The 14,666-nt window shown below is 33.8% G+C and overlaps 1 protein-coding gene across 14 annotated transcripts in view; it reads right to left on the bottom strand.

Annotated features, from left to right (window-relative positions):
• Positions 1-14,666, bottom strand: part of CTNNA3 (catenin alpha 3) — a 1,677,393-nt gene that overhangs the window by 498,187 nt on the left and 1,164,540 nt on the right. Inside the window, exon 12 of one of the 14 annotated variants that reach the window (XM_079899783.1) lies at positions 10,190-10,326. The exons of the other annotated variants lie outside the window; for them this stretch is intronic. Coding sequence (XP_079755909.1) covers positions 10,321-10,326 — 6 coding nt within the window. The 3' untranslated portion in view covers positions 10,190-10,320. Of the gene's footprint in view, positions 1-10,189; positions 10,327-14,666 lie in introns of those variants that run through there. 14 annotated transcript variants of the gene reach the window in all.

Raw genomic sequence — 14,666 nt, 5'->3', positions numbered from 1 at the left:
GTCAAGGAGAGTTCCCAAGTGTCTGGCTTGAGTTACTCAGTTAATGGTGGTTCCGGTGATGGAAATAAAAAAATATGGAAGATACCCTTTGGGGGAGAAAAATTTTAAGTTGCAAAAGCCCAAGATTAAATTAGAAGCGAAGCATTTTATGTGGAAAACAATTTTTACCAAAGAAAGACTTACATAAAATTTAAAACTATGGATGGCTCATTCAGTTGAATTCAGTAGATTTTTTTTTTTTCTTTCATAGAAATTGTTTTCACTTTTCAAATAATGTGAGGGGTTTCTTCAATTTGACAAATGGTTGTAAAAACAAGTTTGTAACACGTGAGAATATATAGCAATCTGTTCCTGGATGAAACCTGATCATTAACTTAATTCACAGAAACTAATGATGCACTACAGTAAGGAACAATAGGACTGGGGCCACAGTGACAAAGACCAGACTACACCTTTCTGTCAGAGGGCAAAAATTTCACTTATATTCAAGGTCCAGTATTTTTGAATGCAAAGACAAAATAGATGGTGACACAGAACACAGCCCATACAAGTTTCATTCATTAACTTCGGAAAATCTACCACTGAAAGGAAGACTTTTCTTAGTTTATCTACCATTACGTGAGATAAACTCAAGGCAAACTTTCGTGGCCCCTTTCATTTCCCTTTAAGAATGGGGTCTTCATTACGATGTTATTAAAATCAGCAAAAAGGGTTAATATACTCTTCAAAGCAGGAAAAAAAAAAATGGAACACCATCTTCTCAGGTGTTTCTCTAAGATCCTTTCACTGTACTGGAAAGAGTAAAAGGCGTAAGTCAGCCCTCAGTGCATATCACAAAGCCCCCATGCCCACCGCTACCAGGGCAAGGAGTAATAACCACCTTCTCAGGAAGTCAATCACAGATATTGTCTTTACATGAGATAACACACTCTTTCTTGCAGATTATCCCCTATGGGGAGGACCACACCCATGGTCTCATTGCATTAAGGCGATCAGTTCCTCCCTGGCTACTCTGTAGCAACACAACATTTTAATTCTTTCACTGGGTAGACTAGGGCAGCTCAGATCAGAGGTCAAAGCAATATCTTTTGTTAGAAAAGTTGGCAGAAGTCCCTATTCAAACACTTTCAAGGTAATGGCCTTAGCGTTGATAGGGTAATTAGCCTTATTGGACTTTGCAGAGCAGCCTTGCTATTTCTGGGAAGATGTTTCCAGAGCTTAGTTCTTATAAATCTGCTGTGTTTAGAGCTGAAATATTTAGTGACTTTGGAAGTATCGACTTTGAGCTTGAACAGCCCTTCCTGTGGTAAAGTTTAAGAATGGGGCAGTGTTGCAATCAACATAACCAAAAGAAAAGTGCTTGCTTTTCGGAAGGTTCAACCTGAGTGGTTCTAGAGCAGTAACATGACTTTCCTGAATCAGGCATCTGAAACTTTACTGATAAACCTTTTAAATAGTTATCAAAAGGTCACTTGTACCAGGTAGGCTAACCACTGAAAACATGAAGAAAACTGCTGATTTTAAGCATTCTGATGACAGGAGGTACTGTGGATTTAAAGAAAATATAAATGTTTTCTGTCTTAATATAAACAAAATCCATCCTAGCTAGAGTTTAGCTGAGTAGGAAAGGAGCATTTTTAGAGATCGTTAATACACTTTACTCTTCAGGTTTAACCTTCTTTCATTATGTTTTTCTTTTTCTCGTAGCTCGATTATTTTATTATTCCACAACTTATCAGTTTTCTTTGTTCGCTTACTAGATGTGTCTTACCAACCTACAGAACTTTTGTTCCAGCAAGATGATATATGCTAAACTACTACTGTTATCATCATTGGAACTATCATTATATCACACTACCTCACAGAACTGTGTAAAACATTGTTGCTCAAAGTGTCATAGGGCAACTACCACCATCAGTAATATCCCCTGCATTGTTAGACATACAGAATCTCAGGTCCCATATCACACCTACTGAAAGAGAACCTGCATTTTAACAAGACCCTCAGGTTATTCATAGGCACATGAAATATTTCAAAGCACTAATGTAAAGGATTAAAATTACTTAGGTAAAGTAACTACAATAGTTCCTGGTTAATGTTTAATAAATATTTCCTTCCCTTTCTTAACTAACTCAGAAAATGGATTAACCCATTTTCATTTCATTTCAACAATCTCTCCTTTTATCTCTATTTGTTAACATCACACACACCAAAAAAGAACCACTATCATAACAAATACCAATAATAAAAACAGACATTAAATCTTTACTGGTTTAAACACATACAATGCAAGCCATGATCCCTGAACCAGAATGTATGATCTGTTTGGGATGACAGAATATTATCTAGAAAACTTAAATGTGAGGTACCTGTGTACATAAAATTTAATTTCTGTCTGTTTGTGAGTAGCATCACCAAAACAAAATGACTAGGTGGCTGGTACTTTTGGAATGGTCTCACTTGAAATACAGGTTATTTGTTGTACATGAAATTCACTTTGGTAGCTTATGGTTTAGAGGAGATCAAACCAGAAAGTTAAATGGTCATTTCTGAGATCAGGAGAAAAAGATACAATGCAAGAAAAAGAATCACTTGACCACTGATTGAGAGAGAGATGCCACAGGTATCTTATGCTTTGGACATAAAAAATAAAAATGGTTTTTGGGACAAAACCCAGATCAAAAGTCATTAGTACAGATGTTCTAAATTGCAAAAATGAAGTTGAGGGCTTCCCTGGTGGCGCAGTGGTTGAGAGTCCGCCTGCCGATGCAGGGGACACGGGTTCGTGCCCCGGTCCGGGAAGATCCCACATGCCGCGGAGCGGCTGGGCCCGTGAGCCATGGCCGCTGAGCCTGCGCGTCCGGAGCCTGTGCTCCACAACGGGAGAGGCCACAACAGTGAGAGGCCCGCGTACCGCAAAAAAAAAAAAAAAAAAAAAAAAAGAGGTTGAGCCATTTTTCACATAAATTACTGAAGGTGAGCATGAATAGCAGTATCTTTAGGTGTATTTTACTTTTAAAGCAAGTCTTAAAAAAACAAAACAAAAAAAGCGATAGAGACAAAACTACCTCATCTAAGGTTATCTGGAAGTTGGAAGAGCCAGACTTGGGTCTAGGTGGATGTTGATTGATGAACAGAGCTACATTCCAAGTTCTAGTTTATAAATTGATAAGTCTGTGTTCACCATTTATGTACCTTCCAAAACTGTGTGAAATTAGAAATTATGCCCTCTCAGGCTTTATCTTTTAAAATGGATGATCCTCATATACAAATTCTTCTAATTTTCCTTGATTTTACCTGGATCTTTTCCATATCCAATTTTTTTTTTTAATCAAAGTATAACAATTAGGCCTACATTCCATATTTATGGCATATGCTAACCCATTCTGGGGATTTTATTCTCAAACAAATCTTAATAATTACCAACATTTTTAACCCATTTGTTAAAAAATCAATCCAACAATTTCAGTAGACAATCTACAGTAATGCTCAGGTTCCTCTTGTTATTATTTCCTGTCCAAATCTCATCACCATACAGGGGTGGCTTGAATTATTTCCTTTTAAATCTATAGCATATTTATCACAAAAGAATCTGATCTCTTTCATTTCTGCTCAATCTTCCAAAAGTATAACTACTTCCTCAAATTTAATCACACCAATTTGGCATCTCCTTGGTGTTTTTATTCTGTATTTCTACTTTGAGATACCTTGCAAAAATGTTAGTGTATTAGAATTCCAGTAAGTTTTTTTTCTATCAAGTCCTGATTGGTTGTAATTTTCTTCCCTGTATCTAAGATACTTACATATATTATAAAAATGTTTTTACAATGAATGTACCTCTCACTCAGTCTTCTATTAACCCATGAAAAAATTCTAACGTATCATTAGGCACAATGTCCTTCTATAGAAGTCATCTTTCCTCCATAACATATGTTTCCTTCAGTATTCTGTGATTCTAAGACTTAAAAGTGATGTTGACATTGTACAAAGTCAAGACTTTTTTTTTTTTTTTAATGGATAAACTGTTAGGTTGTAAAACACATGCTCATCCTTAGGGGAGAGGATTTTTATTCTTTCCCTTGCTACTCAGTGGATTCTAACTTTACAACGCTTAAGAGAGGCAGATTATCAAACGGCTGCTATAGACTCATTTAAGAAACTCCTATTTCTATGTGTGAAGAGTATTTTGCAATGCATATTTTAAAAATTGTAAATGTGCAGACTTTGAGATAGCAATTCACTTTTAGAAATGTACTCTAATGAAATAACCAAAGATGTATATTGGAATGTAACTTAACAACACCACAGTAGTGTTTAATAAATAAATAGTACATAATAAATGACCAAAATGGAGATTGGTTAAGTAAATTGTAATACAGCTTTTTAATGAAATACTATACAGCCACAAAGAGTTACATTGCAGGACAAGATTTAATAACATGGAGAAGGGTTCAAAGCATCTTAAGTGAAAGAACAGACTAACAATAGGAGCATGATACAGTTTGGTTTGATGTGTAGAGATACCTACCTATTACTGAATAATCTAAAAAGGATGTACACCAAAGTATCACTCTATTGTTTCTGGTAGAAGAATTATAAGAAATTTTTTATTTTTAAATTTATTTTTTTTCTTAAAAAAAACACAAATGAATTACATTTCTTAAGATGGGAGGAGTAAAGCTCTATTAGAGTTATTCAAAATATTTCTATTCAGCATCTCTGTTTATCTCACAAGCTCATTTCAATTATGAGAGAAGCTATGAGCAGCATGTAACAACATCCAATTTGCAACTATAAGAGGATTTAAAAAGTTTCTTCTCATGGTGAAATAAGGGAATCAATGAAAATTTTTGAATTATCCTTATTCAAAATTTAGCTAAACCTTTTTGAGATATGTATTTGTTCTTCAGCATTTTAATTTTATTCTATCCACTTTTGAGCTAAATGAAAAACCTATTCTATTTACCAGCTCCATCAGTAGTTTTATTTACTGCTTCAGACTTTGAAACAAATTAATGCAAAAGATTTAATGATACTTTAGGATTTACTTCACACAGAAAATTGACCCAAGGTTTCATCTGCTATAATGTCCCTTTTGGTATTAAATATTTTAATATGCTAACCATGAAAGACACAGGATGGCCAGCTTCCCAGTAAATGACCAACTTCCTAGTAAATTTCCTTCTCCTTCTTTGTACCATGTAGTTTATTAACCTATAAAATCCCTTCTCCTCTAGTATAGGCAGGAAATCTTTACTCAAGACTTGATGTTAAACATTTTCTAATGCTTGAGAAGACCCTGTATTAGGGGTGTGGAAAAGGATAACTAATCATTTCAAGCAAGGTTTGAGTTGCTGAGACTGCAAATGTCACTTTGGTCCATTTTCTATTTCAAGGATTTTGTGAGTATGTAATTCAAAAACCAAGCCACAGGAGCATTTTAATATATATAAATTGGGATTGCTTTTTAGAAAAAAAAATACCTATCTTATTTTTAGTAATATATTCTAGGTTCAAACTAATAAATCTCTTGAATATTCAATACACTAAACTTATATGACCACATCATATGAGTGAATAAGCTATCATCTCAGGAAAAATGAAGTCAACACTCAATTTCAATCTGTGGGATAATCGTGTTTGGTTTGCTTTTAATCTAAAGTCCACAGTCTAACAAATACAAAGGTATCAGAAGAAAATTTAATAAAATATCTCAAGCTATTCTGCTAAATAATATCAACGACTTTCTTGCATTTCATGGAAAGAGAAAATATATACTGTGTACTTCTCATTATTTTAAATTTTCTAGGACCAAATAAACCAGGTTTTCTATTACCCTTCTATTGGTTTGGGAAAAGATTTATGTAACAAGGCATTATCTTCTAATTGGAAATCATAAAAGATGAGGGCAGTTGTTCTTATAATTAATCATATTATAGTATAGTTTCTATAATTAATCCTATAATTTCTCACAGTGACTTAACAAAATACATTTAGATATGAATTTTAAATACTGAGAAAAAATATTAGAGATGAATGGGTAGGATATTTTCTTCTTTTAAGACTTTATATAGTGGAATAAAACAAAATAAAAACAGAATGTATAGTTTTAAAATCATCACACCACCACCTGATTTGAGAAAGAGAAATATTGCCATGACTTACACATCCCTATATCTTTCTTTTCCTTTATAATTGTACTGTATATATATGCAGTTCTAAACATTATAGCTTAGTTTCATCTGTTTCTGAAATTTATAAAAGCAGCCAACTCTATGCCTGGCTCTTTAGTCAACATTATACTTCTAAGATTCATCCAGGTTATCATATGTAAATATGTCATTCATTTTGTTAGCTTTTTCCATTATATAAATATAAAGCAAATTAATTCTCCATTCTACTATCAAACACTTTTCTATTTCTAGTTTGGAGCTATTACAACTAATCTGCCATAAACATTTTCTATATATCTCCTCATGCTTATATGCAAGAATCTCTTCAGGGTATATGTCTGAGAGTGAAATTATTGGGTCACAGAGTGTACGCATTTCCACTTTAAGAGACAATGCCAAACAAGTTAGCATCCATCCATACCAATTTATTTATTTATTATTTATTTTCAAAATTCAGTGTAGCAATGTGATATTCACATTGCTCCAGGTTCTTATTAGTCATCAATTTTATACACTTATACATCTTATTAGTCATCAATTTTAGACATCTTATTAGTCATCAATTTTAGACATCTTATTAGTCATCAATTTTATACACTTCAGTGTATACATGTCAATCCCAATTGCCCAATTCATCACATTACCACCACCACCCCCCCACTGCTTTTCCCCCTTGGTGTCCATACGTTTGTTCTCTACATCTGTGTCTCAATTTGTGCCCTGCAAACTGGTTCATCTGTACCATTTTTCTAGGTTCCACATATATGCGTTAATATACGATATTTGTTTTTCTCTTTCTGACTTCATTCTGTATAGTCTCTAGATCCATCCACGTCTATACAAGTGACCCAAATTTGTTCCTTTTTATGGCTGGGTGATATTCCATTGTATATATGTACCACAATTTCTTTATCCATTCATCTGTCGAGGGGCATTTAGGTTGCTTCCATGTCCTGGCTATTGTAAATAGTGCTGCAATGAACACTGGGGTGCATGTGTCTTTTTGAATTATGGTTTTCTCTGGGTATATGACCAGTAGTGGGATTGCTGGGTCATATGGTAATTCTATTTTTAGTTTTTTAAGGAACCTCCATACTGTTCTCCATAGTGGTTGTATCAATTTACATTCCCACCAACAGTGCAATAGGGTTCCCTTTTCTCCACACCCTCTCCAGCATTTGTTGTTTGTAGATGTTCTGATGATGCATATTCTAACTGGTGTGAGGTGATACCTCACTGTAGTTTTCATTTGCATTTCTCTAATGATTAGTGATGTTGAGCAGCTTTTCATGTGCTTCTTGGCCATCTGTATGTCTTCTTTGGTGAAATGTCTATTTAGGTCTTCTGCCCATTTTTGGATTGGGTTGTTTGTTTTTTTAATATTGAGCTGCATGAGCTACTTGTATATTTTGGAGGTTAATCCCTTGTCTGGTGATTTGTTTACAAATATCTTCTCCCATTCTGAGGGTTGTCTTTTGGTTTTGTTTATAGTTTCCTTTGCTGTGCAAAAGCTTTTAAGTTTCATTAGGTCCCATTTGTTTATTTTTGTTTTTATTTCCAATACTGTAAGAAGTGGGTCAAAAAAGATCTTGCTTTTTCTTTCATTTAGTTAATGTAGTAAATTACAGTAATTAATTTCTGAGTGTTAATACAATCTTGTATTCCTGGAATAAAAACATCTTTCTTGTGATGCTTTTTTTTTTAAATGTTTCTAGTCGGTGGAAATACATTACCCTTTTAATATGTTATTGGATTTGGTTTGCTAGTATTTCTTAAGGATTTTTTTTGCATTCATATTCATGAAGGATGTTTTTCTGTAATTGTCTTTTTCATATAATGTTTTTAAAAGGTTCTGGTATTAGGATTATGCTGGCCTCACTTGAGCAGTGATTCCTCCATCTCAGTTTTTGTTTGTGTTTTTTTGAAAATCGTTGTATATTATTTTTGTTATTTCTTCCTGGACTACTTAATAGAATTTACCTGTGAAACCATCTAGACCTTATGGATTTTTACTAATAACCCCTTTTTTGTTCCTAATTTTGATGATCTGTGTTCTCTCCTTTTTTCTTGATCAGGCTAGCTAGAGAGGTTTGTTAATTTTGTTTATACTCAACAGCTTCAAATAATGAGCTGTTGGCTTTTTTTTCATCTGTTTTCTATTTCATTGATTTATTTTATCTTTATTTTCTTTTATCTACTTACCTCTTAATTATTTCTACATTAAAGCATAATCTTAAGTCATTAGTCTTAGATTGCTTTTCTTTTCTAATATAAGCATTTAAATCTATAAGTTTTCCTCTAAGTATGACTTTAGCTTCAACCCACAAATTATGATATACTGTATTTTCCCCGTCATTCATTTCAAAATACTTTCTATTATGTTGTACATACGTTTTAACCCCATGAATCATTTCAAAGTGTTATTTAATTTCCAGATATTTGAAGTTTTCTTCAATAACTTATTGTCATTGATTTCTGTTGTAATCATGTTATGGTCAGATAATTCACTTATATGATGTTGATCACTTTTAAATTTATTGAGACATCTATTGAGTGGCATAGGGTCTAATCTGGTGAATGTACTACGTACATGGGAAAAGAATATGTATTCTCTAGTTGCATGTAGTTTTCGATACTTATAAAATAAGGGTTGTTGGGCTTCCCTGGTGGCGCAGTGGTTGAGAGTCCGCCTGCCGATGCAGGGGACATGGGTTCGTGCCCCGGTCCGGGAAGATCCCACATGCCGCGGAGTGGCTGGGCCTGTAAGCCATGGCCGCTGAGCCTGCGCGTCCGGAGCCTGTGCTCCGCAACGGGAGAGGTCACAACAGTGAGAGGCCCGCGTATCGCAAAAAAAAAAATAATAAAAAATAAGTGTTGTTAACAATTCAAATCTTTTATGTCTTTGTTGATTTTTGTCTAAATGTTCCATTAATTGGTTAAATGGTGGCATTATAATTTACTACTATAACTATGGAATTGTCTATTTTTCCCTTTAGTTCTGTCAATTTATGCTTCATGTATTTGAAAACTGGTATTAGGCACATATACTTTATAATTCTTATGTCTTCCTGATGAATGTCCCTTTCACTATTATGAAACATTCCTCTTTATCTCTAATAATATACTTTGTCTTGAGGTCCACTTTATTGATACTAAATATATTTCCTCAACCCTTCTTATGTTTAAAGATTACATGGTTTATTATTATTTTCCATTTGCTTACTTTCATTCTATCTGCATTTTTATATTTTAAGTAATATACAGTAAGAACTTGCTTTGTTGTATCAGCTCTGACATTCTCTATCCTTTAATTGGAGTGTTTATATAAGGAGTCAGCAAAAAATGGCCCACAGGCCAGCCATCTAATTTTGTAAATACAATTTTAAATCAGACACAGCCATGACCTTTCATTTACTTATTGTTGATGGCTGTGTTTATGCTGCAACAGTAAAGTTGAGCAGCTGAGACGTAGACCATATAGCTCTCAAGAAGAAAATATTTACTATTTGTGTCTTTAAGAGAAAGTTTGCCAATCACTAGTTTAGACTGTTAGTATTGCATGTAATTATTGTTATAATTGTTTTAGGTCTACTATTTTATTATTTTGTTGCTGTTGTTCCCCTGTTCTCACTTCCCTGTCTACTTTTGAACTGTTTAAATATTTTTTAGTATCTCATTGTAATTTGTATCTATTGGCTGATTTTTGTGTCTGTTGGTTTTTTGGCTATACCTCTTTGAATAATAATAATAATTGTTGTTGTTGTTATTGTTTATTCCAGAGATAATAATATGCCTACCTAAATTTTCAGGGTCTACTAAGAGTTATTATTGTATCACTTCACTTAAAACTTAGACATGTTGCTACAAGTCCTTTTGCCCTACTTAATTTTAGGTTATATTTATTGCATTAACATACATTGAAAACCCTTGAGCAATTAATTTTTACTTTCTTAAATAAATTTAAGCAGAAAAACAGTTATTATTCTTATTGTTTACATTTATCCTAATATTTACCATTTCTGTGTTCTTTCTTCATTCCTGAAGATCTTAAGTATTAATTTCATATCATTCCCCTTCCTTTGGTCTTTTATGTTCTTTTTTGAGCAGGTCTGTCTAGTGATTAATTTTCTTAACTTTAATTTTGCCTTCATTCCTGAAAAATATTTTCAGTGGATATAAAATTATGGCTTGACAGTTCCTTAACCACTTTAAAATGTTCCACTGTCTTCTGGAGGGTATTATGGTTAGCAAAATAAATTTGACAGAGAAAGACACACACTGTGTGTTATCGCTTATATGTGGAATCTAAAATGTAAAACAAACGAATGAATATAACAAAACAGAAACAGACTCACAGACATACAGAACAAACTAGTGGTTACCAGCAGGGAGAGGGAAGGAGGACGATGCACGACAGGGGCGGGCGATTAAGAGGTACAAATTGTTATGTATAAAATAAGCTATAAAATAAAATAAGCACAGGGAATATAGCCAGTATTTTATAAGAACTTTAAATGGAGTATCAACTATAAAAATATTAAATCACTAGATTGTATACCTGAAACTAATACAAAATTGTACATCAGCTATACTTCAATAAAAACTAAACAAAAACAAACAAACAGCTGTGTCCCAGTACATAATGTCATTTTTCTCTAGTTATTTTAAAGATTTTTCTTCATCTTTGGATTTCAGCAATTTGATTATAATTTGCCTAGTATACCTGGTTTTCTTTGAGGTTATCCTATTTGGGGTTTGCTGAGCTTCTTGCATCTGCAAAATTATAACCTTCATTAATATGTATAGTTTACTCTTTCTGAATTGTCCATATAGGCATAGCTCAGCTTATTCTGAGTTGTACAGTTTCATTCATAGGATTAGGGGTTCTTCTGCAGACTTTTTTTCTCTACTCTGGGACTTCTCCCTCACTCTATAGCCTCTGGGGGCTTTTGTTGTTGTTGTCCCCCTGGCCAGAAGCATGGGCTTCCTATCAGAGTTTTAGCCACAGAGACCATTACCACCATCCCTGTGGTGTTTCACAACTGGGTCCCATCCTTGGGGTAAGGCCATAGGAGAAAATTTTAAACACACACATGTGCACACACACACAGAAACTCAATCCTGTGCAATTGCTTCTTCAAGTTTTGACTGTCTTCTAACATTAACCTTTCTTGTTGTTATTGTTTTATTTTTTCACTTTTCAACTTAAAATTAGAGATCTGTTTTTGCATTTCTTCAGAGTTTTCAGCTGTGATCTGGGAAAAGTACGGGCTATAGTGCACTTACACCACCATGCCAAAACCAAAATTATTTTTTTATGGTTCTCAACACAAATAGTTTATAATTTGTGTAGGGATTAAATATGTATACATTCATTTCAGAGGTTGGCCTATAATTTTTCTTCTTGAAGGGTCTCTGTCTAGTTTTTGGTCCTCACAGAACAAGTTTCGGGGGCACAGTCTTCCCTCTCTTCTTCTAATTTTTGGTAGAAATTGTGTATGACTGGTGTTTTACCATTCTTAAATGGTTGGAAGAAATCACCAGTAAAACCACCTGAGTGGAGTTTTCATTACAGAAAGGTTGGTTAATTACAAATTCAATTTTGTTAATACTTACAGGACTTTTCATATTTTTAATTGCTCTTTGTTTCAGCTTTAATAAGCTGTACTTTTCCTGAAATGCGTCCACATTATCTAAACTTTTAAGTTTATCAGTATGAAATTGTTCATAATATTCTCCTATTGTATTTTTAATCTGTAACACCTATAATGATGTCTCCTTTATGTTCCTGATACACTGGTGATTTCTGAGTCTATTATTCTGGATCAGTTTCATTGAGGGTTTATTAGTTTTACTAGTCTTAAAAACTAACTATTTTTGTTGATTTCATGCTTGCTTCTACTTCATAATTTCTCTCACACCATTTACAAAGACAAATTCAAAATGGACTAAAGACTTAAGTGTAATACCTGAAAACATAAAACTGCTAGAAAACAACATAGGCAGTATGCTGTTTGACACTGGTCTTGGTAATACTGTTTTTGGATATGTCTCCTTAGGCAGGGGAAATAAAAGCAAAAATAATGTCACTACATGAAACTAAAAAGCTTTTGCACAGCAAAGAAAACTGTCAACAAAATGAAAAGGTCACCTACTGAATGGGAGAAGATATTTGCAAATGACATGACCAATAAAGGGTTAATATCCAAAATATACAAAGAATGCATAAAACTCAACATCCAAAAAAAAAAGAAGAAAAATAAACCCAAACAACTTGATTTGAAAATGGGCAGAGGACCTGAATAGACATTTTTCCAAAGAAGACATACAGACGGCCAACAGGCACATGAGAAGATGTTCAACATTACTAATCATCAGGGAAATGCAAATCAAAAGCACAATGAGATATTACCTCACATCTATCAGAATGGTTACTATCCAAAAGACAAGAAATAACAAGTGTTGGTGAGGATTTGGAGAAAAGGGAACCCTTATGCACTGTTGGTGGGAATGTAAATTGGTGCAGCCACTACAGAATACAGTACGGAGGTTACTCAGAAATTTCAAAATAGAACTACTATGCAATGTAGCAATTTCACTCCTGGGTATTTATCCAAAGAAAACAAAAACACTAATTCAAAAAGAGATATGTATCCCTATGCCCATTGCGGCATTATCTACAATAGCCAAGATATGGGATATATCTTGGATATAATGGAATATTACTCAGCCATAAAAAAGAATTGAATCTTGACATTTACAACAACATGGATGGACCCAGAGACTATTATGCTAGGTAAAATAAGTCAGACAGAGAAAGACAAATACTGCATGATTTCACTTATGTGTGGAATCTGAAAAACAAATGAAGAAACATAACTAAACAGAAACAAAGCATAGATACAGAGAACAAACACATGGTTGCCAGAGGGGAGGGAGTCAGGGGGAGGAGAGAGATAGGTGACGGAGATTAAGAGATACAAACTTCCAGGTGCAAAATAAATGAGTCATGGGTATGAAATATACAGTGTGGGGAATACAGTCAGTAATTATGTAATGCCTTTGTATGACAGATGGTAACTAGACTTATCATGGTGATCATTTTGAAATGCATAGAAATATCAAATTACTGTGCTGTGTAACAGGAACTGACATAGTGATGTAGGTCAGTTATACTTCAAAAACAAACAAACAAACTCATAGAAAAAGAGATCAGATTTGTGGATACCTGAGGCGGGGGAAGGGGGAAGAGGGAATTAGATGAAGGCAGTCAAAAGGTACAAACTTCCAGTTCTAAGATAAATAAGTACTAGGGATGTAATGTACAATGTGATAAATATAATTAACACTGCCGTACATTATATATGAAGGTTGTTAAGAGAGGAAATCCTAAGAGTTCTCATCACAAGGAAAAAACTTTTTTCTATTTCTTTAATGTTGTATCTACATGAAATGATGGATGTTCACTAAACTAACTGTAATCATTTCATGATGTATGTAAGTCAAATCATTATACCGTATACCTTAAACTTATACAGTGCTGTACGTCAATTATATCTCAATAAAACTGGAAGAAAAAAATTTGACAATACGGTTGTAAAGTTTTCTATTTCTTCTAATAGTTCTGTAAATTTTAACTTGTATGATTTGAGGACACATAATTTAAGTGCATAAGTATCTAGATAAGAATATATTTATATTTATCCATCTTTAAATTTATTAGAATTTTTGAATCTATTATCAGTTTGGGATAATTTCAGCCAAAATCTTTTTTAATATTCATTCTCTTCTCTCCTTCTGAGACTTCAATGGTAAGTCTAGACCATTCACATTCTATTTTTAACAGCTGCTACTCTTTCTTTTGCATTTCCACCCTTTGTGTCTTTGTATGCTTTCTGTGGGGTACTGTGTGGCCTATTTCCCAGTCCTCTGTTTATCTGTACATAATGTGCTGTTTAACCCATTCACTGAGCTCATAATTTCAGCTATTTTCTTTTTCACTTCTAACATTTCTATTTTAAAAACGTAGGATGTCACCTTCTAAAATTATAGTTCTCATATTTAATCTTGTTTTTAATCCCATTGTACATAGAAATCACAGACTCCTTTCTTCCTTCCTCCTTGCTTTTTTTTTTTTCTTCATTTTTCTGGTATCCTTGTGAGGCCGAGTCCTCCTAAAACTGAGTTCCTCTGCCGAGTTTATGATTAAACTCTCTACCCAAAAGGTTATTCCTTTTTAGTCCAACACCTGTTACCTTCAAGACTGAGGGGGATCAAAACTGCATACAAGGCCCTGTGTCCCTTTTGCTTTAGTATCCCAGGCCTCCCCTGAGTCTCAAAGGGCTGGCTCAAGAATTAATGATTAGGAAATGTGAAGATGTAGAAACAAAGAATATTTGCTGGGCCAGGAAACTGGTAACAATTTAGACTATAAACCGGCCACATAGCAGAGTCACCAAACTCCCAGTTCCCTAAAAGATATAGATAAAGGTC

The sequence above is a fragment of the Stenella coeruleoalba genome, assembly GCF_951394435.1.
Source record: "Stenella coeruleoalba genome assembly, chromosome: 16".
NCBI lineage: Eukaryota > Metazoa > Chordata > Mammalia > Artiodactyla > Delphinidae > Stenella > Stenella coeruleoalba.
The sequence above is the reverse complement of the archived record's forward strand: the minus strand, read 5'-3'. Positions and strand labels throughout refer to the sequence as shown.